Source organism: Stegodyphus dumicola, chromosome 5, assembly GCF_044657685.1.
Source record: "Stegodyphus dumicola isolate Sdum_Otavi_A_Nest chromosome 5, ASM4465768v1".
Taxonomy (NCBI): domain Eukaryota; kingdom Metazoa; phylum Arthropoda; class Arachnida; order Araneae; family Eresidae; genus Stegodyphus; species Stegodyphus dumicola.
This window is the reverse complement of record NC_140772.1, coordinates 85,323,850-85,351,612: the sequence shown is the minus strand read 5'-3', so window position 1 is coordinate 85,351,612 and position 27,763 is coordinate 85,323,850. Positions and strand designations below refer to the sequence as shown.

Here is a 27,763-nt window from a genome sequence, read left to right as displayed (position 1 = left end):
ATGTACTTCAACTCTTGGCCACATTCGGGCAAACAGGCATGATATTTTCTGCTGAACGACCTGGTCTCGATAGTCTGGTTTGATATCGAACTGGTCTCTTCAAATTATTTGATTATTCTCTTCACAGTTGATGTCATTGAAACACTTTGTTTAGCAAAAATTGGATAAAATTTGCAAATCGTTGCAGACAAACTTTTATCATTTTAAAAATAAAATTTGACAATAAGTTTAACCCTGTTGTGTTGAATAGTGATCCATTTTTAACAATGGCTGATTGTCTACTATCAAACTGTGAAATGGTTTTTCTATCGAAGCACAAGAGCAAAAATGGCACCTTTTTTCTATCAAAGCACAAGAGCAAAAAACGCTGCTTTCAGGGCACCCAATAGTTTAAATAATTTTATTAACTGTTTGGATCAAAGTTTATATTAATCAAATTTTTAGAATTTTTAAATAGAATTTTATTTTAAAGCAGTAGACTCAGTATCCATTAAATTTATTCTTTGCATATATAAATATGCGTATAAATTTGTGCTGTGAATTGGATTTATGAATGTACAATTGTAAATATGATTATGAATATAATTTATGGATTATGAATGAGTTTATGATTTATGAATTGAATTTAGAAGTTCAATCTCTTTGTTTTACTGCTTTTAGAGTCCAGAGAAGCCTCTGTTTTTGGAAGAGCCATCAGCTGCATCAGTGGAAACTAAAGAAGAAAAAAATGATGCAAGCATAACTTCAAAATTGTCTGTAAGTTTACAGTATATATAAACCTGTGTAGTGCTGTTTATGTTCATTTTCACTAGCATGATTAATGTATGATATGTGAATTAAATATGAACTTTTTATTTTTTCATGAAATACTGACAAGTGAGAAAAGTTCATATTTAAAGTGCAGTTTGATTAAAAATTAAAACTTAATTATTTCAAGATACTTTTTTAACTTGTAGTATCTCTTGATTGGGGTAAATTACTTTTCTTCAGTTAAAATTTTGCTTTTTTAAGGGAATGAGTATTTGTAGAAATAAATTTATGGAACATAGTCTATGAAGAGCTTGTGCTTTGTCAGAACGATGGCACACGAGTGATTTTCTAAAGAAATATGCTCATATTCGGAAAAGGAACCTTTCTTGTGGCCAGTCACTTCCTTTACTGGAATCAGTATTCTGAAAGAGAGAGAGAGAGAAAAGCAATAATTAATAATTGTTTTTTTTAGATAAATTAGCAATAATTTATCTGTTAGCTCTTGATAGATTAAATAAAGTGATCCCCAGAATTTTAGTGAATCAAATAACTTTTCTGGATAAAGCTAAACATCTAAATTTAACTCTCTGCCTGAAGTAATATGCATGATATATAAAGAAATCATTTAGCTGATTCACTAAAATATCGGTTGAGTAATAGTGGTTGATTCTTAATTAATAGTGTTGAGTAATTCTTAAGATAAAAATAAGAATATTGAAATGTTACCACAAGGATAATAATGAAAATTGAGAAATAAATTTCTGTAATTGATAGCTACCACCAGTTAAATAAGTACTTAGAATAGTGTATGTGTATCAGTTTTTCTTTATATGAATTATGACTACCAATTCTCTTGGTTTTACTGAGAGACTCCCAAGTTTTCTGTCACATTTCCTGATAGATCATTGAATCTTCTGGTTTTTAATTTTTACCTCTTACTAAAAATACTTCCCACAGATTAATGAAAGTTATTGAATTAATGATACTTAAATTATGCAAAGTGCATCCTTTTACCAATTCTGTATAAAGTTTCATGCTAAATTTTTTTTAGGCAAATTAATTTGCTGTAAGCATTTGTAGAACTTTTTATAAGGATTCAACTTTTTATTTCAGCATTTAATCAATTAATAATTGTATTTAGTTTTGCTTTACATGAATATAGTGTACATCATTGGATTTATTCATGCAATGCTATAAACATTAACTATTAATTTTATTTTTATTATATTTGAAAGTTTTTGTGTAATTAAAAGCTTTTGGTACTTATGTACTGTTGCAACCATCTTGGTGGAATTTGGTGATTTTTTACGGATGGAAATGTAAAAGTTACTTAATATATGCAAGTTGCTGGTTTTTGTGCTTTCTTTTTTAGAAAGATTCCTAAACTATCGATATTTTCATAGTAAATCTGGTAAACAATATCAACGTAGAAAAAGAAACATACAAACAATTTAAAATACAAATTTGGATTTTTAAATAAGGATTATGTCATACATTAAAAAAATAACTTAAATTCTTTTTCAAATCTTTCTGTAATTCTTTTTTTTTTTTTTTTTCATTATTCTTATCCTGAAGTACACAGTGATGTGTTTTCACTTAAAAAAGATCGGAGGATTGAGGATACTCTTCTTCGTGCAATCTTCAACAGAAAATGCATTTGCTCATTGTTCCCTTTAGAAAATTTTCAGCAAAATTTGGTATTGCTGCCGAAATTTTACTGTAGTTTTTTCCATTGCTGGAGAATTCCTCAATTCATATTTTAAGACTAAGTTTAAGGCAAAAAATATCACGATTTGTGTATGAAAACCATTAGAACTTGGAATACAACACAATGCATACGAAATTGACAGTGTTGCTTGGCTGAAACAATTGTTATGAGTTTAGTTTCCAGAAGAATGATTGTGCATATGATTGTGAGAGTTTGGCTCTCTTTAAAAACTTGGCTACTTCTACTAAAATCGTTGCAATAGTTATGTAAATACCAAGCTTTCTTTTCCTATTCAGGATTTTCTCAATATAAAACTTATAAAATGAAATTAGCTAAAGAACATGAAATTTAATATATTTTTCATCAAAAAATATTATAAATAGTTTTAAGATCCTGAATCATGCAATGTAAAGAGGGTTTATGTTGATTTGGAGTTTTTTTAGAATGGTATGATTGAAATGGCAAAAAATATGAAATTCCCAGAATTTCATATTTACTGATCAGCAGCTGAAATAAATGTTCCAATTGCTGACAGGTCAAAAAAAAAAAAAAAAAAAAAAAAAAAAAAAAAAAAAAAACTTCTGTATCTTCCATTTTACTTGGCTGCTTGACATCATTGAACTTGCATTCTTCATGTCTTGAAACCACATTTGAGATTTATATACAACTTTGACCCAACATAGACATTTTGATGTAAGATCTGACTTGGCATAGAAATTTTTTTCCATATTTCGATTTCCGGGAGAAAATGACCTAGTATAAACAAGTCAATCCTGATATCAGATGCAAATAATCTAAATAATATAATTTTGACAGTTTTTAAGATCAGTAATTGCAGTATTAAAGGGGATATTTTAAAAGTTTTCTGTGTTAGTATGAATTGATGATAATAGGTTGTTTGAAAAGTTGTCATTAATTGAGATGTCATGATTATAGGGCCTCTGATTAGAAAAATACATTGAAAAAATAACAGTTCTAATAATGTTTACTGAGAGTACTGAAACATCCTAAAGGATTAATTATATGACAATGGAATTTTAACCTTTGGCAAGGAAAAGATATATGTGTGTCCTTGTAATAAAATCTTTATGTATTGATTTTGTATTGATCTGCCATTGTATGATCTCCAGAATGATGCAGTTGTAATTGCAGATGCAAGTAACTAAAAGATGTTTCGATTTTGCCTGGAAGCAATTATATTATCAAATAATATAATTTTAAGAATTGTGATTATGTTTAAAATTTATGACTAAGAAAGATTGCTCGTTTGTTTTGAGTGCATGAAATTATATATATATACAAATTATATATATATATATATATATATATATATATATATATATATATATATATATATAAAGATTTTTTGAGTTGAAGTTTTTTTCCATTATCATTTTTGTAAATGAAAGAAAATTCTGCATTATGTCAAGAGACCAAAACAATGATTTTCTAAAAGATGAATTAGGTTCCCTAGTTTTTTGAAAAACTCTAAATTACTTAACTTTTTAGTTGTGGTAGAGTGTACACTGGCAGTACAATAATTAACTTTGGCAATAACCTTTCTTTTTCAGTAACTTCATTTTTTGTCTGAGAACAATGCATAAGTTTGCTTTCCTTTCTTTGTTTTTTTTTAGTAGTATTAAACTTTTATTGTAAACATATTACTATAACTTCTTTATGTTGTTAATAAACCATGCTGTTCTCTTCTAGCAGGAATCAGGTCCAGTCTGCCAAGAACAGGAAACTCAAGAACCACAGGGAATGCGATTGAGAAAAGATTCTTATCTTAAAGCAATTCACTGTGATAATAATCATCTTAAAGCTGGAATGCAAAATATGCTGACTGTGTTCTTGACTAATGCTGCAAATGTGTTTTTGCTTGATCTCTCTCAGGATAGCTCAAGCATGCTTGAAGAACAGGTTTTTTTAATACCTTATCTATTTGTTTGTTTATTTTTTAATAAAGATTCCTGTTTTATACATTATTATTATTATTTTTTTTTATGTCTGGCTTGATGCTTTGAATATTTTAAAATTCTCCCTTCCTATAATATGACTTTTGGAAATTTCAGTTAATAATGCATTAATTTTTATCTTAATGTTTAGAAATTAAACTGGAATAATATTTTATCAAAAGATGCATTCTGCTACTAAGTGCATTCCCAAAACACTTAACATAATTTTTTCTTGTGGTTTATATATACAGTTCTGCTATGAAAACTGAATTAAAAGTTGTTATACATGATTAAAGAATAAAGCCTAATCAATATCTTTTCTTTTAAGCAGAATTCGTGCAAAAGATTTATCTTTAGTGCATCATTTAATGAGATTTATGATTTTTAAAAGTAATTCAATATGAAATCAACAATGGTCTATAGTGTGTAAAGCAAATACACTCTTAAGATGAAATAAAGGCTCACCAAGAAGGAGTTATTGAAAAAAAAAGATGAATTTCGGTAAATTCAATGTGTATGTTCAGAAAAAAAAAAAATATATATATATATATATATATATATAATTAAATTTCAGATAACTTAAATGGTTTAATCACAAGCTATAGCCTTTTTATAGCAAATAAATTAGTAAGACATTGGCCCGTCTCTGTCTCTTTCTACTAGTGGCTTTTTCTACTGCTTTTCTTTATGTTGTTTAGCATAGACTCATAGAATTGGTGGATGACATCATGCAGGATTTCTTGCTAAATTTTGTTCATTTGTTGAATTAGATTGATATAAACTGTCTCAAGATATTACATCGTGAAGCAGTTGGAGGAGTCTGTTCATGTGATCCAAGGCATGTTCTCCTGGGGTGAGATATAGTGATCTAAGTGGGCAGGGAAATGTTTGACAAACAAGTATGTGAGAAGGGGAAGACACTAAAATGTCCCATTTATTGTATAAGTATGCATGTACAAAATTGGACGGAGTTGTACTAACTATGCAATTCCACTTACTTCTGATAGAAAATACTTTGGGGAATGGATTCAAGGGTCTCCCATGCCTCTTCTTCCACTAGTAAAGGACTCGAGAGGGCTTTCAATTTGCCAATTTCAATTTTGCTTTTTTAAATGCCACCATACCGCACAGGCAGTAAGTTGGAGGAGGAAAAGACAGGCCATGGACCAAATGCGACCTTTTTCATTGCTTAATCTGACCCATTAGGAAATCCTCTGCAACAATATTTTCTACTTTTGTACCCAATTTTGTATGCAAACTACCAAACACGAGCAATATGATTGTACATCCATTTTGTACATATATATGTGCACATATTTGTATGATTATACTAGCGTTCAGCTTAAGCTGAGAGCACTAAACAATGTTAGAAAGCATCTGAAAGCATTTATGTCCACCTGTGAATATAGCTCTATCATTTTTAGCAGCTTTAATGTAGAAATTAAACAAAGCAGTATAAATATTGTTGACATAAAAAGACTGGCCAGAAAATGGGAGCCTAGGGAAAGAACATTTCACTCCTAAATTTTTATTTAAAATCGAAACGGTATGAAATGTCATTAATTGGTAACCAATAAGAAGAGATCCCATTTTTTGCATATTTGACAAAATACGTGACAGTAAAAATGTATGCCAAGCTTATAAATTTACAAAAATGTCTGATTAATCATTGATATCTTTTCTTGCTTTGTATTTCACAAAATTCATGTGTACTGGTGATTCTCGACTTTCACACATAATTGGTTCCTGAAAGTGTGATATAATATTTAATGTTTGAAAATAGAGGAACATTTAAAAAATTATGTTTTAAGATATTTATTTATGATTAATATTGTTTATTTATCAGTGTACATAATCAAGTTAGTGAGGCATGTTTAAGCACTTTCAAATGTTTTCTTTATAAACTTGTTAAGAGTTAGTTGAATACTGCACTTTTTTCCTTTCTTGATAAAGAATTCTGTAATATACTGTGTCTTTCTCAATTGCTGTATGTACTTGCGATATATGTTCTCCATTGAGATTGCATTCCATGTTTTGCCAATATGGATGAGATTTCATTCATGTTTTTGATTGTCAAAGTCAGTTTCTTCATCACTTTCATTGTGTGTTTCATTTAACGCTTTTTTTTGTTAATTAAGCATTCATTTGACAGGGGTATTGGATGAGAAACAATCAGTTAATTATGATTATTGTTGTTGTCCAACTTTAGTTTATTCATTTGGCTAACTATTTAATCTGTGAAAATTTCTGGTGTTTCTTCAGAATGTATAAAATTGCTCATAATTTGTGGCCATAATTGTTCAGCCTATGAGTCTCCAGTATTTATATTGTAAAAACTCTCTTAATCTTATCTCTTCCCTGCCTGGATGACCTGGTTCATTATTCTCTTCATATAATATTTGTTTAAATGTATTTATCACATTTGATCCATGGCTGTAATGAGGTAGGTGATGGGGGGGGGGAGAAACACACAGCATTGATTTCTGGGTATAAATTCTGCAGAGATTTTAGGCATCCTAGAGCATTATGTAATATCAGTAATGCTTTGTAAATTATAAACTTTAATCTTCATAATATTGCTTAACTTCCTCTCAGAGAAGAAAAGTGAACCAGTCTTTAAATATTAACACAGTAACTCAGAATTTTTGTTTGATTTCGAAATGATTGGAAGCAACTCTTTATATTTCCTTTTCAATGCTATCAGATTTTCTGCTTGATAAACTAGCAGTGTCTTCAATTTTAAATCACCAGAAAAGTTTCACTAAGAAGCAATATCAATCAGTGTGTAGAAAGTTCATGTCCAGGGACAACTAACAACTGATTCTTCTTTCAATAAGAATGTACAATTAGGCATTTTTTCCCCAAATAAACCCATCTGGTTGGCATTAAGTATTGGGCTACAGCAATATTCTCCATCTACAATAATTTTGGACAATGAGGAAATAAATTTTGCTGCATCTTTATCTGCACCAGCTGATTCTCTAGTGAATTTAATACTATGTATAGAATGGCTCATTTTGAATTTGTCAAATCAGCCATTGCTTGAAGCTTTTTGTTAGAATCTTCTTTTAATCTAGTCTTCCACTCTTTATGTAAATTAACAGCCTTAGGTTGAGTAATTGGAAATCTGAGAGGGATGTCATTTTGATGTTGATCTTCAATCCAAAGTCACAGAAATATTTCCATTTCATTCATTTCTATGCCATGTCTTTTGGAAGTAATATCTGAAGCTAAATTTCTACAATTTGGAATGCATTTCTTAATTTATTTTTTTTCAAAACTGAACATGTCACAGGTCTTCAGTCGGCCATTCTATAAATGAGTGATTGAAGCAAAATATTCACTGCTTTAAGAATGGCTAATTATTTTCATGTTTGTCTCAGTCATATGAAGTTTATAAGTAATTGTTGTTTGTATCAGTACTTGAGTTTCTGCATTTCTCCAGTTCATTTTCAAAAATTTATGAGGGCAAAATATTTAAACATAAACAAATGAATTGGAAAAATGCATAATGTATGGACACATCGCCTTATGTAAGACAAACCTGTTTAATACATTGTAAGTATTTGACATAAGGCCCCCGTTCCTACAGCTTGGAACCGTAATGTCACAATTTCAAGATGTCTGTTTCAGTGGGAGGCAGGGTGTGACTGAGTGCAAGTTACCATGTTCCATGGGCATGACTGCATGGAAGTGAACAATTTTTGCAGTATTGGTAAAATCTTTAAAAAAGTGAATTTTAAAAAGTGTGTGAAATAGTAAATTGTGTGAGAATTGAGGGCTACCTGTATATATTTTAAAATTCATTATTTATCTGCATGCAGGGCCATTTTGATCTTGTGTTAATCTGCATCTTGGTTAAAGTAAAAAGTTGAAAATTAAATGCATGAAATGCTATTTTAAATCGTAATTAAAAAAAAAAAAAAAATTCTGCTAGAGAGGGCTGTTCCCCTTTCTCCTCCTCCATCGCATCATGGCAAGAAATAGGGGCACTGCAAAAGATCATATTCAAGCACTATTACACTTTGCAACAGCCCTACCTACTTAATGCACCAAAAAACACCTTTTCAGTCCACGAATAAAAATATTTGCTTATCCCTGCACTAAGTGTTTGACAAGCATGAAGACAGTCAGTAGAAATAATTGTTATATGAGCATACTTTCTCATTATCTACAGCCTGGCAAAAAGTTGTGAACTTGCTGACTTCAGAGAGCAAACTTGTTGGTGACTAATTTTTCGCTGTGCTAATATGTGAAAGTGTTTTCAAAATGGTTGTGTGCTAAGACGTCTGTACAAGAGCAATCGATCAGTAAAATTTAAAATGCAAGAAATTACAATAATAAAACGCTAACCTTTTTAAAGAAAGCCATCTCTTTTGCACTGTTGTTCTTTCCAATGTTGTTTTACACAATGATCTGTTTTGCTTAAAATAATCAGAGAATTGTGCAAACTCGGCTTTGAACAATTGCTTTGCACCAGTCTCATGTGCTGTGTTGCCACATAAATACACTTTCGTGACATGGGAGGTTGCCACATAACTATTTTATCAACATATTGCTTTTCCTGATGAATACTTTTTTGTAACATTTTGGCTGAGGTACGGATGATTAGAAGTACCCATTATTATATTAAAATATAAGTCCTGGGTGCCTTTTAAAGAAGGGCAACACAACAATTGTTGATATCCTGCTGTGCTGTAAGGTTGTCATGGATGACAACCAAAGAGGTTTAAATATGACATGAAATGGCATTTTTGACCATAACTTCCAGTGGTGATAATACTCATGTCAATATCCCAGCACAATTCCCAGATATCTTCAGACATGTCTTTGTTGATCATCATGCTTCAGTTCAGAATGGGACTCATCATAAAGAGAGTTAACTTCATTCTGAGGAATTCCAGGTAAAATAAGCCTGGTCAGATGTGCTTATTGGTGTGTACAGGTAAGAAGTAGTTGGTTCATTGAGCATTGTGAGTGCTGATCTTGTTTTCTGAATTAATAGTCTTTGTGGCCATAAGTGTTCCAGTTGCACATTGTAATAACTCTTCTTGTATGTAATAACTTACTCCATTCTTGTATTATATTGTCCCAAATACTTTCCCCTTCATAACATACTTTCCCCTCCATAACACAAATTGTGTACATACAGTGAACTATTTAACATATCGACACAGTTTTTGTTGGCTTCCACGTATTTCTTAAAATAATATTTGATCGTTGCACTCAATAAAAACAGTGAACAATTACATCCAAATAATACTCTGTTCATTTGCATTATTTAAAAAATTCTAAACATTTTTAAAAGTCTTTACTGTCATTATCAGGATACCACAGAAATTTTAAATATTGCCTATTTTACCTTGCTATCCCAATCATCAAAAACACCTTTTCTATATCACCGGAGAATCCAATTTAAAATTTTCAAAAAGCAAGAATTATATCCAAAATATTCGGATTTAGGTTTGGTCCCTTTTCTAAGCAGTCGTTTAATGATAGCTTTCCTCTTTCGCAACTGCTGCAATTAAATACCATTTGAACTGGAGTGCTTTTTTTATCTTTACGAACCACTGCTCGGAATGGCATAAAGTATCCCTCTCTCATATCCTTACACTCTTGAATAATGTTGTTTTATGTCTGAAATTTAAGTATTTCCATAAACTGTTCTCTCACAAAGCTGTCACTTTTTGACTCTTGCTGCACCCTTTCGAACTGCCTTTTCGCTAAACCAAAATTTTTTTTTCCAAATGCTCTGGACTCCTATTCCGCAACAAGCGAGCCTCATACCTTCTGACTACATATTTCAAATCCTCTTCAAATTGTTTAATTATTTGCTCATGGCCAGCACTCCTTTCCGACGTACACTCAGAAATTCCTAGACTTTCAATCTTCCAAAGCTGATGAATCTGTTCTGATATTTTTAATTCCTCTTCCGAATCGAATCGATGTGTATAAACAAATTGGTGGAGTCTGACCCTTAACTTGGCTTCTTACTCTCTCCCCCCACTTTACCACGCAATGTCCAACTGAATATGCTTTCATGCAATACTAAATAGTCTGTTAAACGATGTGTTTTCCCCATTAAAATGCAGTTCAAATAATCATTCCCAATTAAAATCTGTACCTCTGCTACTTCACTATCGCAGCTGTCAGATAAGTCAAATCCTTCTTGGCGGAGCTTGTTTATAATTTCTGCAGATGACCTGGGTAATGCATTGGAACATATGGTTTTTACTTCAAGTGCTTCGATGATTAGAATGAACCCACTCTTATTTTTTAAAGCAAGTTTTCTCCTTTTAAACTCTCTTACTGCCGGATTCAAAAATGCAAATGTATGAATTCTTAATCTTTCTTTCCCAATAGTTGGTAAACTTGCTTTTCTGGAAATAGACTGACAAACATAAGATCTTTTGGATGCTGAGTTGCATAACAACCTAACATTAAATGTGGAATTATTTCCAACCAGTTGGCCTCCCAATGTTTGATAATAAATCACATCATTAGGAATTTGCTTACTCAGTGTTTTGAGGAATAGTGAACTAACATTTGTCTCTTATGCTGTGCTCGGAGTATTCTTTATGGATTTATTTTCTTGCACATTTGCATCACACAGGCTCTCTAAATGCGACATAGATTTGCAAATATTACATTTAACCCACTTCGCCTTACAAAATGGTTTTTTTGTGACCTTTTTTTAAACAGCACTTGCACTTAAATTGATCATATAAAGCTTTGTGTTTCTCTGAAATACTTAAGTCGCAGTCTTTCAAGAGGTGAGATTTAAGACAAAAGTCGCACATGTAATTTTTAACTGACATATTAAGAGTTAGTGCTGATACCATTTTCATTTTAATTAGAGCAGCACTCTTATGATAGTTGTCAGTATTTCTTTTGCTTGATTTCGAAAGTGTTTGTTGATTAAAACCCAGAGTTAATGACTTTTCACGCACTTCTACTTCTCTCTTTAGAAACAACAATAAATCTGACACTGTTGACTCTGTTCTGACCTTTTGCTCCCTACTAAACTGTAGCACTAAATCTTGTGTTCATATGTGCGCTAACTAATATTTCTTTTTTCCCAAATCTCGGCCGAGCCCCCACGTGGGATGAGGTTAGGATTGAAACAGAGGAAGGCAGTGACATTTTAAAGGTATTTAATAATGAAAGAATAAACATGATTATGGTGTGTACACAGCGAAAGGAAGTAAGATAAAAAGTTCTATTCATCATGAAACGGAATCACATCGTCGAACAGCATAGTTCAGTTACATCCATCGCCACGTCATAACCTCATCCGAATGGAAGTCTGTCCATTTCCTCACGCAGCTTGAAGAAGTATCTCGCTACTGTAGCTGTTGCCAGATTTAGGAAACGGCGGTGTTGTAGGAGCGAATGTCCACATACATTTATACAAAATAGGAAGTAATAAATTGCTATAAGAATTAAAATTAATATCTAATGTCTCTAAACTTCTTGTTTGAGCCGTTATTTCATCATATAATATTCTTAAACTGGATACATCACTTGAACGATGTACTGGCTCCAAAGCTAGGAGAACATCCGTATGTGCGCTACTAATATTTCTTTTTTCCCAAATCTGTCAGTTAGTAAATTTTGATGGCCTTTTTATAGTTTTCTCCTATTAATGGCAATCCGCTTATAGCTTTTGCAGCTGAACCGGTGAGTAAAGATCTTAAATAGTTAAATTTCTCAACCTCTTGAAGCATATTGTTTTCGTGAATGGCATTTTATGCTGAGCCCAATATTCAGTAAATTTACATAAATTGCCGCTGAAAGTTTCTAAGGTAATGCGAGGTAATTTAGTATTATAATTAGTTTTGATTTCTGAAACTTGTGAAGTTGTTATGGTTTTATTCACATTTTGAATATATCTATTGACTTTTGATTTACATCTAATGATGGATTCGCTGTATTCTAAACAATGTTCTACTTCTGCTTCTAATTCCTGGACAGTGCTTTGAGCATTAATAACTTCATCCTATTTTAACAAGCTAGTTTCTCTTTCGATTAACACTGAAAGCCATTCCTGCAACAGATCTAGGTTCAGATTATTGTTTTGCAATTCCTCTTCCAATTTCCTTATTAATTTTGTTACACTTGTATGAAACTTTCTAATTTTTCTATTTCTCTCGATAGTTTCTTCAAAACTCATTTTGATATCCAAAGGTAAATTGCATGCAGATAAAAATGAAATGACTCACCTTTCGGCCTGATGCTACTAAAAATTCCTGTATGTGATAACTTACTCCATTATCGGTGGTTCTTGTATTATTTTGGCCCAAATAAAGACACTTTCCTTTTACTAAATCTGTTTAATGAAGAGAAGGCTTAAGTATTATATACAGATTAATACAGACAAGTATTATATACAGATTACAGGATATCTAGTTTATATCACTCTCATCAAACTCTCAATTCTCTTTGGTGAAAAGTCTTAATTAGCTAAACATACGGGTGGCGCAGCGCCCTCTATCTCTTTTTCTACACACATCAAATCACTGATAATGATGAATCTAGTATTGTGAGATCCATTCTGATGATTATTTTATCCTTGTATTTTGTTTTGTCTTCTTAGTTCGACCTCTGCTTTCGTGACGCTATACTTTGCCATGTTTCAGCTATTCTTGTCAACATGATCGAATTGTGGTATTGCTGTAACCCAGATGTGGGTTGGCAGCAGTGATCACACTATGTCTTTTTGGCCATTTATATACGGCTTCTGTAAACTGGTAACATGCTCATATGGTTCATGAACCCATTTTTGAAGCTTTGGGGCAGTTGAAGTAAGTAGATAGAATCAAATTGGAACTGAAGTTCTGCTTTAAATTTGATATGTCTCCTCTTTGATAAATCATCTCGATGCTCAGTTGTGATGCTTGTACTATGATTCTAAACTAATGAGTGGACTGTATAGCAAAAGAACTAACTAATTTATTGACAATAATTAACTAAATTCAGCTCTAATACATGCTCTGGCATATTGCTTAGCTGAATCCAGATGGCCAAGTGAGAGTTTCTCTCCCTATCCAATAGGTGGCGTTGTATTCTAACTTAACATGCCGCCGCCCATTGAAATTACAAATTTCAAGATGTAAATTACAAACAAACATACAATTTAACATTCCAAGAATAACTAATTCTACAATACAATATGAAAGTAGATAATATTTCATCATGAATATAATATAAATTAATATAATTATTCAAGAACATTAACATTCAATATGCTACAATCGAACTTATTCTTTAAAACAGTTCCATTTTAATGTAAAGCACACAGCTGTTTATTCCTTGGCTATCAAAAATTAATCATTGCGTATTAGATCAAAAGCATTCTGATACAAAATTTCTTTTCAAGTGGATAACTCCATGGTGCATCTTTTACAATCAGATAACTTCTCCTTGGTCTTTTTTGTCTAAGAGTGTAAATAATAGCTTTTCCATATTGTGAAATTTTTGCTGTTTGTATATTGCATTAATATTGCTCGAACAAAATATTGTGTTTAGTATTTAATATTGTTGCGTTTTTCTTTTCTTGTGACACCAGTTGTTGTGTTATTTTCTTCCTTCACGTTCCTACGGGGTTCGTGTGTATTTAGAGTGAATAACGACGACACTTGATGAAGTATTGAAACACACTTTATTGCCTAGTATTGTCAGGACAGCTCCAAAACACGTTTACAATTGTCGAAGATCTACTACTTGCTAGAACAATCAGCGACACAGCCTTCAGGTTATCAGGCTATCAAGGCAGAGACAGCTTCACTGCAAAGCACTAGAATACAGCTCCTGACTCTTCTTGGTTGTTCTCGGAACTCCACGTATGCTCGAGACTCTCCACGCTGCAACTCGCGATGTACTCGACAACACACAGAGCACGGCTCCTGACTTTTTGGTTCAGTCGTTCCTGGAGCACAACATGTTCTCTCGACGATGCACTAACCGCGATACATTACGAGACTCTTTTGGTGCACTCGATGACCTACTCCGCACTAGCCGGCCAGCTGTCAACTCTATCCTCTCCGCACGGACTAACTAGATGAGACACACTCTTTCACACTCTAGACAAGGCACACACTGACTCGCCCTCTTGACGAGGCACACTCTCAATGACTGACTGCGAACCAGCAGGGTTTATATAGCTTTCGGCTTGTATTCGAGAACATTCTGGGCTAAGCCGGTAAGAATTCATTTCAGAAGGCTTTCCATCCGTCCATGGCATACTGCCAATTGTGTTGCCAAGTGTCGCCAAATGAGTGATTTCTCGCCAAAATGTGGCAACCCTGCCTTCCCTTGCCATGTTATGGCAACCATAAACCTGCATTGCGGAGAAGCCATCTTACCGCGCCTGGACGTTTCGTAACACTATAATAGGAAGCAACTGATATAAACATATATGATGAATTTAAAAATCTGAAAATATCTGTTAACAGCAGAAATAGTTTTTGATATATTTAGTTGATTTTTTTAATACCTTACGAGTCATATTTTTAATATATAGTACAATAAATAGAGATTCAATAGGGTTACATATTTTTAAAGCTAGTTTATTAAAATAAATACTTATCTATAGGCTATGATTATTTTTTGCATTTTAAAAATATTTTTTAATTGCTTTAATAAATTAAAAAAAATGTCTTTCATGCTTTCAATGCATACTTTAGAATACTTTTTTTTTTTTGCATGTACATATTTATCATATAATACCTCCTTAATAGCGGATAGGTGTTATTACTGATGGTGCCATTATTATCGATTAATACATTAATTTAATGCATTTAACTGCATTAAAGCTGGAGGTATGTTTGTTTTACTTCTCACTAGGAAACAGTTTTTTCTTGTTGCTTTTTAATTGATATGTACGTTTTTGTAATGTGTTTTAGGTAGACATGTGTAAACGAGTTTTGAATATATATCGTTACATGGTAATGAATGTTCAGATGGAAAGAAGAGTATGGTACTTATAACTTTTATACTTTTTAAGTCTATGCTTAAGTCAAAAAATTGCATTTTCCTTAATAATGACTTATATATATATATTTTTTAGGGAACAGTTGTTGTTAGTTTTACTTCAGATAACATCATTAGTACTTAAAGAGATACCTCCTATAAGAAAGGAAGATACATTAGGAGGGCGTCTGGCTCCTGCTTTATTTCAGGTAGTGTATTAGAAATGTTCTGCACTGAATATGTTAAATATATTGAGATGAGGAAAGAATACTGCTTGTATTACTTGAATATATAATTTTTTATTATATTTTAATGTAGTAATCAAATTTTTTTATTAATTTTAGGTTGACTTTATGTTTGTTTTTGTACTACTTCATATTGCCCTTGAGTAAATAAAATAATGACAATGCTTTATATAGGATGCATTTTATGCATTGCTATAGCCCTGTAAGAGAGCCTTCACAATATTACTTAACAGTTACAGACTTGCTAACTGCAAGCTAAACTTGATTGCTAGGCAACAAGATCTTGCTATGTAATTGAAACTTGTAATTTTGTCTAAATGTTTTAACCTTTCAACAAGATGATATAAGAACTGACCAATCATAGTAAAGCAAGCAAGCTGAAGGTCATTTGTGCATATGCAAATTTACTTTGTCCGATTGGCTACAATGTACACTTTGTTCGACAGGTGGAAACTAATGACTTTTATGACTATGACAGTCATGATATTTAAGCCATAATGTGAACATTTCTTATGATATCACTAACTTATTTTTCCATATTCTGTAGTAGATTTCGCTTAGGCCTGAGACTTATATAATTATTAATCATTATTTTTTATCTTTATTTTATAAATTTTGCTTTAAATGTTATTAATGTTATAACTCTCTTTAACAGACACTTATTGTTACTTGGATTAAAGCCAATTTAAATGTGATAATATCTACTGAACTCTGGGATCAATTTCTGTCTGTCTTATCATCACTTACTCGGTGGGAAGAATTAATAAAAGAATGGGCTGTAAGTAAACAATATATTATCTTTCTTAATTTTAGTTATCTTTGAAACATGGTATGTAATAGTTTAACTACAGCTGCTTACTGATTTACAGAAAATCCTGTGTATTTAGATTTTGGTGTATTTTCTTCAAATGATTCCAAAATATAAGTTTTTAACACATTTATTACTGTGTAGGAAATTCGAAGTTTGTTTTGAGTTTATTAAAGAATTTGTTTCAATGCCAAGAAATGCTAAAAGTATATGCAAGAAGTGATCAAAAGTATTCAGACTTTCAATAGAGAGATATGAATTCCAATGCTGACATCACGGTATAAACTCAAACAGATATGAAAGATGACATGAGTTTACAACAGTTATTGCAAAATGAAAGATGTGAAATGTGAGAAAAACGTGAACATAATGACTCTGGATCTAGTGAAATGATATAGGGTGTTACCATTGTGAAAAATCTGTTGACAAAATTTCTGTAATGTTCCTCATTTGACTTCAAGCAATATCTTGATGAATTGGAAACATGCAAGAACTGCTCTAACAACCCCTAACCAGTCGTACATTCTGTCAGACTAGAGATCAAAGAGTGCTGGGCTGAGCATAGTTGTGAAACACAGGGTTCGTACAATCCTTAAAGGTCCATAGGTTTTAAAGAAATGATATTTTGCCTTTAATTTCAATGAAAATTTGCAGACATTCCCTAATTTTTCTCATTTGACATTTCTGTCTCTTTTCTGTGCCAGCCATTCAGTGTGGGAGTGAACATTTTGAATTAATATAGAATTCAAATCATGCAGCATGTAATGAAGCCATCACAGATTGATGTTGTAAGCAATGAGATACAGTTGGCCACCTTGGAATGAAAGCTTCAAAATATCTGATTTCTTTTTGTGGCAGTCCTTCATAATAGATGTTTTTAACAAAGTATCATCTTATTTGTAATGAAAAAAAAATTTTTTTTTTCTTAATTTCAACATTAACTGCATGGCTGTGCTTCGACCTACTGTGACAAAACTGCGACCATTAAGAATGTTTAAGTTCAAACTTCATGAAGCTCAAGTTTTCTCTCACTGTTATCTGGGAATTTTTCACGGGTAAGGACTAAACACATGAATACAGCATTCAGAAAAGTTGAGGATATTAACTGCTAGATCAATTAAAATAATCTAAATCTGGATAGAATCACATTTTTTTATAGAAAATTCATCTACTAGAAACAGTGAAAATGTCTAAAAAATGTTTCATAGGGTTTGGCCTTAGGATACTGTATTTATGATGGTTCTGCATTGCATAAAGTCGACCAACAAAACACCATGCCTATTCCAAAATACGGACGTCATTATCTTGCACTGGGACAGAATCTGTTTGGCCTGGATCCTTACAGGAGAGTGTGTATGTGTCTCTCCACTCCATGTTCTGTTGTTTCCACTCAGGTGTGACATGTGAAACCCATGTTTTGTCTCCCATTACAATCTGACTCGACATGGCGTCACTTTTTTCATTATAATGAATAAAAACATTCAGCAAGCACTCAGATCTTTTTTTTTTTTTTTTTTTTTTTTTTTTTTTTTGTGTGGACCTCAGGAGTTTAATGACCCAATGGGAGCACAGTTTCTTAAACATTAATTTTTCAGAAACAATCTTGTACAGTTCTCACCTAGACACTTCAGGAAATTCATTTGAGAGCTGGAATAGTTCAGGGAGAGTGCTTATGAAGTGTCTGTTCTCAAGAATTTTCGCTTAAACTGAAGCCACCATATTGTCTGTGATCATAGTTGGGCAACCGGAGCGAGACTTATGATGGATGTTGTCGTGGATAGGTTCGAAGCTTGATCCATTTACACACTTTGCCAACACTCATGGCAGTAGCTTCTTAAACTTTACAAATCTGAATGTGTGTAGCAGACAGGTTAGGGGTTGACAGGTATATGCTTCTTGCCAATAAAAAACGTATCACTGACCGTACCTCACACAGGGTGGGCGATTCGATAATCTTGCACATTTTAAAGACACAGAACAGACCGTACCATACAGGTTACCTACACAGCTGTAACTGTGCACAGTTGTTTCCAAGAAATGCCGGAACAGGATGCAAGCACTCATTGTGGTGCGTACACCACCTATTAGTGTATAGAATAAAACATTTCTTATTTAAAAAACACGTTACATAGTCAAAAGAGAGAGAGAAAAAAAAAGGCCCGTGACAAAATGAAAAATATGTTACTGGTGTTAATACACAGTAAAGTGTTTTGCAATAAGGTTATGATGTGTTTCTGATATTTATTCGAGAATTATCAGGAAAGGCAGTAAAAACTAAGTTATCTGAATTTATTATATTGCAACCTTCATTTTGTAAATGGCACCAAGAATTCACATACTAATGAATTGTGACAAAGCAGCCAATCTACTCAGAGCTGTTCTCATGGACTCAAAATGACTGCAGTTAGTACTACTGATCAGTTGGCCATGGTTTGCAGAGACCTGCGAGTAGGGTTTCTGCTTTAGTATATTTTACTAATAAGAAGGCTTATGGTGCCATTTTAATAACGGGCTATAGTAATAAGGAAATATGCTTTCTTCTGTTGATAATAAATGTTTTTCTCTTGTAGAGTTTAATTTCCTTTACTTTCTGATTTATTTTTATAATTTTTCCCTATTCAAAAATATGGAAAATTTATTTTATTCTTCTCATATGGGCTTCATTCTTCTCATAGCTGTAGAAAAGAATTTCTTTCTTAGCAAAGATATGGAAAAACAATAATTTTAAAGACTTATTTTATATATCTGAATGTAGAGTATATCTTTTCCTAATGTTTTCTAGAGTTCCTTAAACATTGAAATTGCTAAATAAGATTAGCAACTTCTTCTGTGCATTATAGATACATGTCATTTTCTATAACAACAAAATTCAAATTTAAAAATTCAAAATGAAAAGAAAAATTAGTGAGGAAAAAGTTGATTACATAAAACAAAAAGAATTTTTTTCCTTCAATTCTATATTGATGAAGACACAAATTTTAGCACATAGTTTGGTAGATGGTTCAGAAACTGGTCAAAACAATTATTCATTTATTACAGCAAATGAATTAAAGAAAGTAGATGTTCTGGTGTGATTGCTGAAACTCATGAGAGTGAGTTCAGAAAATAAAAATATAACCATAATAAAAGAGTGAATCGAAATTGGTTTGTAGTAAAAGAACAAAGGAACCTGGCTATATGGAGGTACTGGGAGGGGTCTGACTGATTTTTTTCCCCAAGGTAGTTGAGGAAAATATAATTAAAATTCATCTCAAAGTTATTTAGAGAAACATGATGCAGAGTTCAATAATTGTATTAGATTGCTAGAAGGCATATAATTATCTTCAAGGTGAAGGTTTTGTACGCCAGTCAGTCAGTCATAGCATGATATTTAAGAACCTGGTTACAAAGGTTCGCTCAAATTTGATTACAGGTTTATGGAACTATATTAAAAGATCTCAGGATAGAAATGACTACCCGTGATTTAATTTCTTTTGAGATTGATGTCTCAGAGAAATGTATCATGGATAAGATGAGATTTTGCAGAGGGGTATGTGCAGAAATATGTGTAGGAAAGTATTATAGTTGGAGGCTCTGGTGAGTGTATAAAAGTAGTGCAACTCGATGTTCTGGGTGATTGCCGAAGTTGATGAAAGCAAATTCATAAATTAAAAGTATAACCACAGCAAAAGAGAGAAGCAAATCTTGCTAAATGGAAGCATTGAAAAGGGTCAGATGGCTGGAAGGCATGTACTTGTCTTCAAGATGAAGGTTTTAATCACCTCTTGGTCAGTTATAGTATGACATTTATGAGCTGTGTTTTCAGGGCTCACTCAGAGTAGATTAAGACTTTGAGCTTCAGTAAGTCTGTGGATGGAACTGAACTATCGTGATGTCATTTCTTTTGAGATTGAAATCTCAGAGTACTGTGTCATTGATAGGATGAAGTTTTGGAGAGAGATATGGGTACAAAAGAAGTATGGTTGGTGGTTCTGATCTAAATTTTTAGATTGATTAGAGCAAGTCCAGAAAGCAACTATGTGGGAACCTGGCCATGTGGGGGCATTGAAAGGATGTTTGACTGTTTTTTCCAAGCTTGTTGAGGAAGGAATGAAGAAAAGTCTTCTCAACCTTAAGAGAAACATAAAGCAGAGTTTTTTAAATTATTTAATATGGTTGCAAGGTATGTAATTGTCTTCAGAATCAAGGTTTTATACTCCTCATTAGTCGGTGATAGTATGACATTTAAGAACCGTCTCTCACTTAAATTTGGTTAAAGGTTTTTGGAGCTCCATTACAAGATCTTTGAATGGAATTGACCTCACATGTCATTTCTTTTGAGATTGAAATTTTAGGGTAATGTATCATTGTTGAAGTTTTGGAGATAAGTGTGTATGTGAAAGTTATATGTTTGGATGTTCTGGTCTGATTGTTGAAATTGATGGAAGCAAGAATGGAACCTGTCTATGTGGAAACATTGAAAGGGTGTCTAAATGTCCCCCCCAAGCTCATTGAACAAAGAATAAAGATAACTCTTCTCAAGGTTATTGGGAGAAATATAAAGCAGAGTTCTGTAAGTGTCACAAGTGGGTGGAAGGCATTTAATTGTCTTCAAGATGGAGCTGTTATGCATCTTTCAGTCAATTTAGTATGACATTTAAGAGCTCTCTTTCTAGGGCTCGTCCAAACTCAAGTAAATATATATGGAGTGATTATTGAAACTGATGAAAACAAGTTCAAACAAGCAAAAATACAACCATAGTAAAAGAGTGAAGGAAAATTGACTATGCGTAGACATTCAAAGGAGTCTGACTTTTATTGTTTTGTTAGTTTTGTTGAGGAATGAATGAAAGAAATGCTTCTTGAGAATATTAAGAGAAACATAAAACAGGGTTCTATATTTGTCTCGGATGGTTTGAAGGCGTGTAATGGTCTTCAAGATGAAGTTTTGATGTACTTAAGTCAACCATGGTATGATATTTAATGGGTCTATTTCTGGCTCACACAAACTGGATTATAGGTTTGTAAAGCTCCATTAAAAGATCTTTTTATGGACCTGGCCACCCATGATTTCATTTTTGAGATTGTATCCTGGATGAGAGAAATGTATCCTTAGAGAAATGTATCCTGGATGGGATAAGGTTTTACAGAGAGAGCTGTGTGTAGAAATGTGTTCAAAAGTAATGCAGTTGGAGGTTCTGGAGTGATTAATGAAATTGATGAAAGAAAAAATATAGTAAAAAAGTGAATTCAAAAAACAAAAATACAGTAAAAAACTGAATGGAACCTGGGTATATGAAGGCATTAGAAGGGTATGGGACACTTTTTCTTTTTTACAAGGTTGTTGAGTAAAGAATGAAGAAAAGTCTTTTCAGAGTTATTAAGCAAAATGCTATAATTGTATCAGACAGATGGACTGCATGTAATTGTCTTCAAGAAGAAGGTTTTAATATACATTTTGGTTAGTCACAGTATGACATTTAAGAACCTTGTTTTTAGGGTTCACACAAACTTAGTCAAGTTCCTTTTGGAGCTCTGTTAAAAGGTGTGTGCATGGAGCTGACCATTCATGATTTAATTAAAAAAAAAATCAATATCAGAAAAATTTTTGTATGTCAGAAAAGCAGCCATTTTATGCTGAGTGCCTCTCATGTCAGTTAATGGGTGGGTTTAGGATTACTGATCGTTTGACCATCGTTTCACAAGAATTCCAAATCAGATTGCTGTTTTAATGCAAACTACTAACAAGAAGGCTCATGGTATCATTTAAATAATGCAATACATTTCCAGACTTCATATGGACCTTAAACATCTGAGCGGCATGGTTTTTGGATTTGTCATGAAGACCTTGTATTTATGCAACATTTATTAGTTGAATTTATATAATTACCCATTTTAGCCTCTATTTTCATAAACTTACATTCATTAAGATTACATTATTAAAGAAAGTAAGAAAGCGAAATATCTTAAGTTATAAGCTAATATATATCAAGTAACAAAAAATGTCATGAACGGATAAGCTAGTCATGCTGCTCTAAGAGTACTTAGGAATTTTGGGAATGAATTTTTACCCCTAAAAGTCCTTAATTTTGCACCAAATTTGCAAAAGGTCCTTAATATTACTTATCTTACATTTCTGTCTGTTTTTTATGACTGCCATTTTGAGTGTGAAATAAAATTTTGGAGAAATATTTTGATTCATCAAGAAATACACTGCTTTGCGTTAAAATTGCGACACCAGGAAGGAATGATCTGATGAATGTCAAAATCACATGAAAGAAAGAAGTTGGGATATACAAATGATTAGTATTTCAGCGCATTTAGATGATGCAGGAGGGAGAAACATCTGAAGCACTGCATAAAAGAAAAGTTGTGAAGTGGATTTCTCATTTGGAAAGTGCTTTGTAAGGTTGGAGTTTGCTCAGAATATTGTGTTATGCCTTAAGAGGAAATGCTTACCACCAAGTTTTAAAATTCGATAGAGGCAGGATCATTGCCTATCGAATAAATAGCAATGATTAAGACTCTTGATTCTAATCCTCCAAAATGCTTACAAATTTAATCATTTTGTCTTCATGCCATATTTTTTATGTGCAATAAATATTTTTTTTTATTTGCTTTCCTTTATGGTGTTGTAATTTTAATGGCCAGCAGTTTTTATATCTGATGGGTTATCATTTAAATTCTTTCATACTTCATAATAGGCACAAGAGGCATGCGGCCCTCCCTCGAGTGAAACATTAACATTTCAAGATTATTTCTTTTTTGAGATTGAAGATTTCATGAAATATGTGAAAATCGTGAACCAGAAACATCCTTTCCCTTTTTGAAAATTGATTTCTTTTATTATTCAGTACTAAATTTGATGATTTATCAACATTTTGGAATTTTAAGATAAATTTGTAAACAAAATTTTGATCCAGATATTTGTAAATATTTTGATTTTTTTTACAAACTTAACAAAATTGATAAATATTATTAAAAAATGGAAATATATTAAAACTGTATTTAAGAAATAACTTTAAAATAAAGCATTTTTATTTTTCTACAGCATACTTTAAAATGACATTACTTTTCATTTTGATGACTTAGGAATATTTTAATTCTGGTCTAAAAAAGGGGGTTAATAGATGCTATGAAACGCAATTTCTGAAGCACTTCTTAGCAAAAGCTACTTTAATATTCTTAGAATTAATTTAATTTTTCTTCTTTTATACTTTTCATTAGAGTTTTCTCCTAGGTAGTTGTTTTAGAATATTCAAATAATAAGCAATCTTAAAAATTCGCTTTACACTTTTCTTTTCTAAGTTTTTTATTCAAAAATCCTATGACCTTTTGCTCTTACAGAGCTGGCAGGGATAATTTTTAGACCTTGCATCTTCAGAAGGTTTAGACGGATTTGAAAGTAAGGTTCAGAGACCCACAATTCCCAGAGATTTCAGAAAAATGTAACTGAATGAAAGATATTTTCATGGTATTGATGCATAATGAATGTGTGTTAGGGAATTTTTGATTAATTTCTTATTTCTTTATTAATGAAAACAAAGTTATCTTGAATTCTCTGCTTTTTATCTTGGAAGTCTTTCTATTAACCTACTAAAACTTGGCTTAAATTCTCATGATATAAACCTTTAGGACGGCACCATCCAAAATACTTTTTCCCCCTCCTTTGCTGTTCCGTAATGAGAAAAGTCATTAGGTTGGTCATTTGCCCCCTCCATAGATGAAGTGAAATTTACATGTTTGTTGGATGCTGGACAATCGTCTAGAATAGGTTACTATATTTGCGACTTTTTGAGGTTTTTTTTTTTTTTTTTTTTTTTTTATTTAATTTAAACTGAACTGTATTTATTTATTAAGAGTAAAATGTATGCAATGTTTATATAACATGTACTATTTCTGATCAAGCTCGGTAATAATTTGTGAATTTTGTGGCTTTGTTTATACTAGAAATTAGGAAACAAGAACAGAACTTGTCAAAATATAACAAATAGGAACTAGCTTTATGTTTCTGCAGGTCGGAATGCAATATTTGATAATCTGTTTTCATTAATAAAATAATGGTAATGAATAACTTAATGAAATAATAATAAGTAATTGATAATAATATTATATCTATTAGATTATTATTAGATAATCATCTATTAGATGATTAGTATATGATTCATCACTATTAGATTTTGAAATAAACTTGAAACAATAATATAGCTTTAAATCTGTTTCTTTTTTCATAACTTTGCTATTGTAATATAAAAAAGAAAATCAGAGATATATTAGTTATTGTTTGATTATTTAACTGTAACAAATATTACTTTGGACTATCGGGGCAAAGAAGGTATATTTGTAGAGATAATTTTCTTTATAAAATTGGATATTGTTTACGTTAGCAGGGAAAAAATTCTTTGAATACCCATATATTCAATTCATTTTATACCTTCAGTGTGAATTGAAGTCTGACTTCACTTAATTTCTTAAATCTTTGCATTTTCGTGGTGCCTGTAGAGAGAGAGAGAGAGAGAGAGCACTTTGAGGCTTCTTTTTAATATTTACTGAAGAGAATTTTAATCTATGATTTAAAATTTTAGAAAATATAAATTTATCGAAACTATTTTTCAGAGCAGTTTTAAATGTTTATAAAGAATTCTGCGTAAATTTTCATAGGTGGATTTTGTTCAAAACCATCTTTATATCCAAAGTTTGATTTTTCTTCGATTTTAAATGAAATGGATATACATATGTTTTACATAATAAATTTTATAATTTATTTTAAAGGATTAATCCTTCATACTTTCAAAATAATAAGGGTATACACGGTGTTGGCGTTTACAGTGTAGGAAATATGTTTTTTATGTTTCTTTCAATGATCAAAACGATTAGCCAGGAATATTTTCGTAATTAGTAGTTAATTAGAAGTAAAATTAAGAAAATTGTTTATAACAAATTTTTCATAAAGTATCCTCTTATGTGTGAAACATTGTGAGAAAAATTGGTGTGTCAATTAAATTATCTGTGGACCAGTAATCTCGAATGCTGTTTTTTTCAATATGTCCTATGAGTAACACTGATCCAAAAAATTTCTGAAGCTCATCAGATCGAACAAGCATCCAGTCGCTTTCGTGCTTATTTGGCCGCAACTCTAAGATTTGAGATACATATCGGTTAGTTTCTCTTGGTTAAAATTTTAAACAATTCATCTGAAAATTTAAAAAAATCAGCAGCAAGATGAGTTTCCAAAAATTCAGACTTTATACCAGGATTACCAATAAAGGTCAATATATTAGCTTTGCCATGCTCATTTGGCTGTCTCTATTCATATAAATTATTAGTGTTGCTTTTAAAGTGATCGGCAACTTTATCTTCATTAAAAGATTTATTAAAATGTATTTCTTCTATATCTGAACAGTGACAATCTGTATCAACAAAAGTTTCCCCTTCTAAATCTCTTAGCAACTTATTAATTTTGTCCTGACTGAGACCTTTGAAACGATGTGCCATAATAAGAAATGAATAAGAGTGCAAGAAAGAAAGTTACACTGAAATCGTGAGAAAAAGCTCTAATGTTTGAAAGAGAGATAGCACCTGCTTTATTTTCAAGTACGTTGGTGCGAGATGTCTTCGCCAAAACATAGCCAACCAGATAAGAAAGCCAGAGGCTGCTCTGGACAGGAAACTGGACCACCTAGAGAATCTAAAGATAAACAGTTACTCTAAAAGGGGGACAAAAATGCTGGTACAGGCTGTACCGTAGCTGGTTTAAAAGCAAGTAAATTTTGCGGTACAACATTTGTACTGCCGGCTTTTGAAAGTTAACATGTTTATTTTCCTTTTATATTCTCATTTTTTCAGTAGACACAAGCATGAAAAACTTCAAAAATAGTTCTTATCATGTCCCATGGATAGGCATCTGCAGAAAAGAATTTATCTCTTAATGAAAGAAATTGAAAACTGAAAATTTAGTAGATTCATCTTATACATGTCTCACTGCACTGTAGACTGAGCATTTTGCTACTTGGTGCAATATCTGTGGGTCCTATATTCTGGTGCCTTTTGCCTATCTTAAATTCTAAAAATTTTGCCATCCCTAAATTTTATTGCTTCACTAACTTCTAGGAATTCTACCACACTGTCTCTGGTGCTGCAACTGACTTTTTATCATTTCATATGTATTCTCAACACTCATATTGTTAAAGAAATAAAATTAACATCTTTTTTACATTCTAAATACATGCAGTTCTTTAGAAAATAGAAATCTATTAAATTTGAAATTCTAAAATGTAGAGGAAATTTTATCAAGAAAGAAATTGGTTACATAAATAGCGAGAAATTTTTTTTCTAAGGTATATTGTTAAAACATTAACAGATTATAGGATGAAGCAGAGACTAGTGGGAACATTGATTTGTTTATTGAATTTTTTATATGTAACAATAATTTGCTTAATGTCTAATAGTCCATAGGTTACCTCAAAAAAACCTTTGAAAATTATTTTTTGCTGACTATGTATTCTGACTGAGTGTTCGTAATTGAAGAACACTGTTTTTTGTCTCAGATGTTTTTGCTAAGCAAGTTGTCTGTGAATTCCTTCATGATCAGGACGCCTATTCTATGATCACTGGATCTGTCTAAAAAAAAAAAAAAAAAAAAAAAAAAAAAAAAAAAAAAAAAACGGTATGGACAGCCATCACAACTTATCGGAGAAAGCCATTCTGTGGTCTTCAGTTGGTGGGCGGGTGGGTCCATTTAACTTTACTGAAAGGGGACAAGGCTTCAAGGAGCTTTAGACCAATCGCAGTACAGGCGAGTGACGAAATTTATAGCGCGCGCTGGCTGAAGTTCTAGGAATATTCTCCCATTATTTCACTAACTCACACACTGCATTTGTAGTTCGAAAAAAAAATTGCACAAAACAGTATTATGACCAACACGCAGTATAATCAAAGAATCTATAGGGAGAATCCCCTAGAGATTCTTTGGTAGAATATGCTGCTGTGTTATGTGAAAGAAAATCCCATTTTTTAATGGGAAAGAAAATTTAGGATGGATTAAATTAGGATGGAAAATTTAGGATTTTAATGGGAAAGAAATTAAAACGCAGGAATTTAGAGCTAAGAAATAAAGAGTGATATGCGATACCACGAAAGCAGTGGTAAATAGATAAGAGTAAATGAATTAAGCTTCCTTCAAATCCTTTTAGAAGTAAACAATTTGAATCATTTAAATTTATTATATGATTAATTTGCATTACAATCTAATAGCAAACTAAGTTTTTTTTTTTTTTTTTTTTTTTAAGTCCAAAGGGATTTGAATCCCGAAGGATTATTAGTTTCGTTTTGGCATTTTGCATCGGAC

General features: G+C 31.9%; 1 protein-coding gene across 1 annotated transcript in view; it reads left to right on the top strand.

Moving 5' to 3' along the window:
- LOC118191670 (ral GTPase-activating protein subunit alpha-1) overlaps positions 1-27,763 on the top strand; it is a 209,439-nt gene that overhangs the window by 51,657 nt on the left and 130,019 nt on the right. The window contains 5 exon segments of the mRNA XM_085816841.1: positions 661-756; positions 4,172-4,378; positions 15,318-15,391; positions 15,482-15,593; positions 16,285-16,407. Coding sequence (XP_085672967.1) covers positions 661-756; positions 4,172-4,378; positions 15,318-15,391; positions 15,482-15,593; positions 16,285-16,407 — 612 coding nt within the window.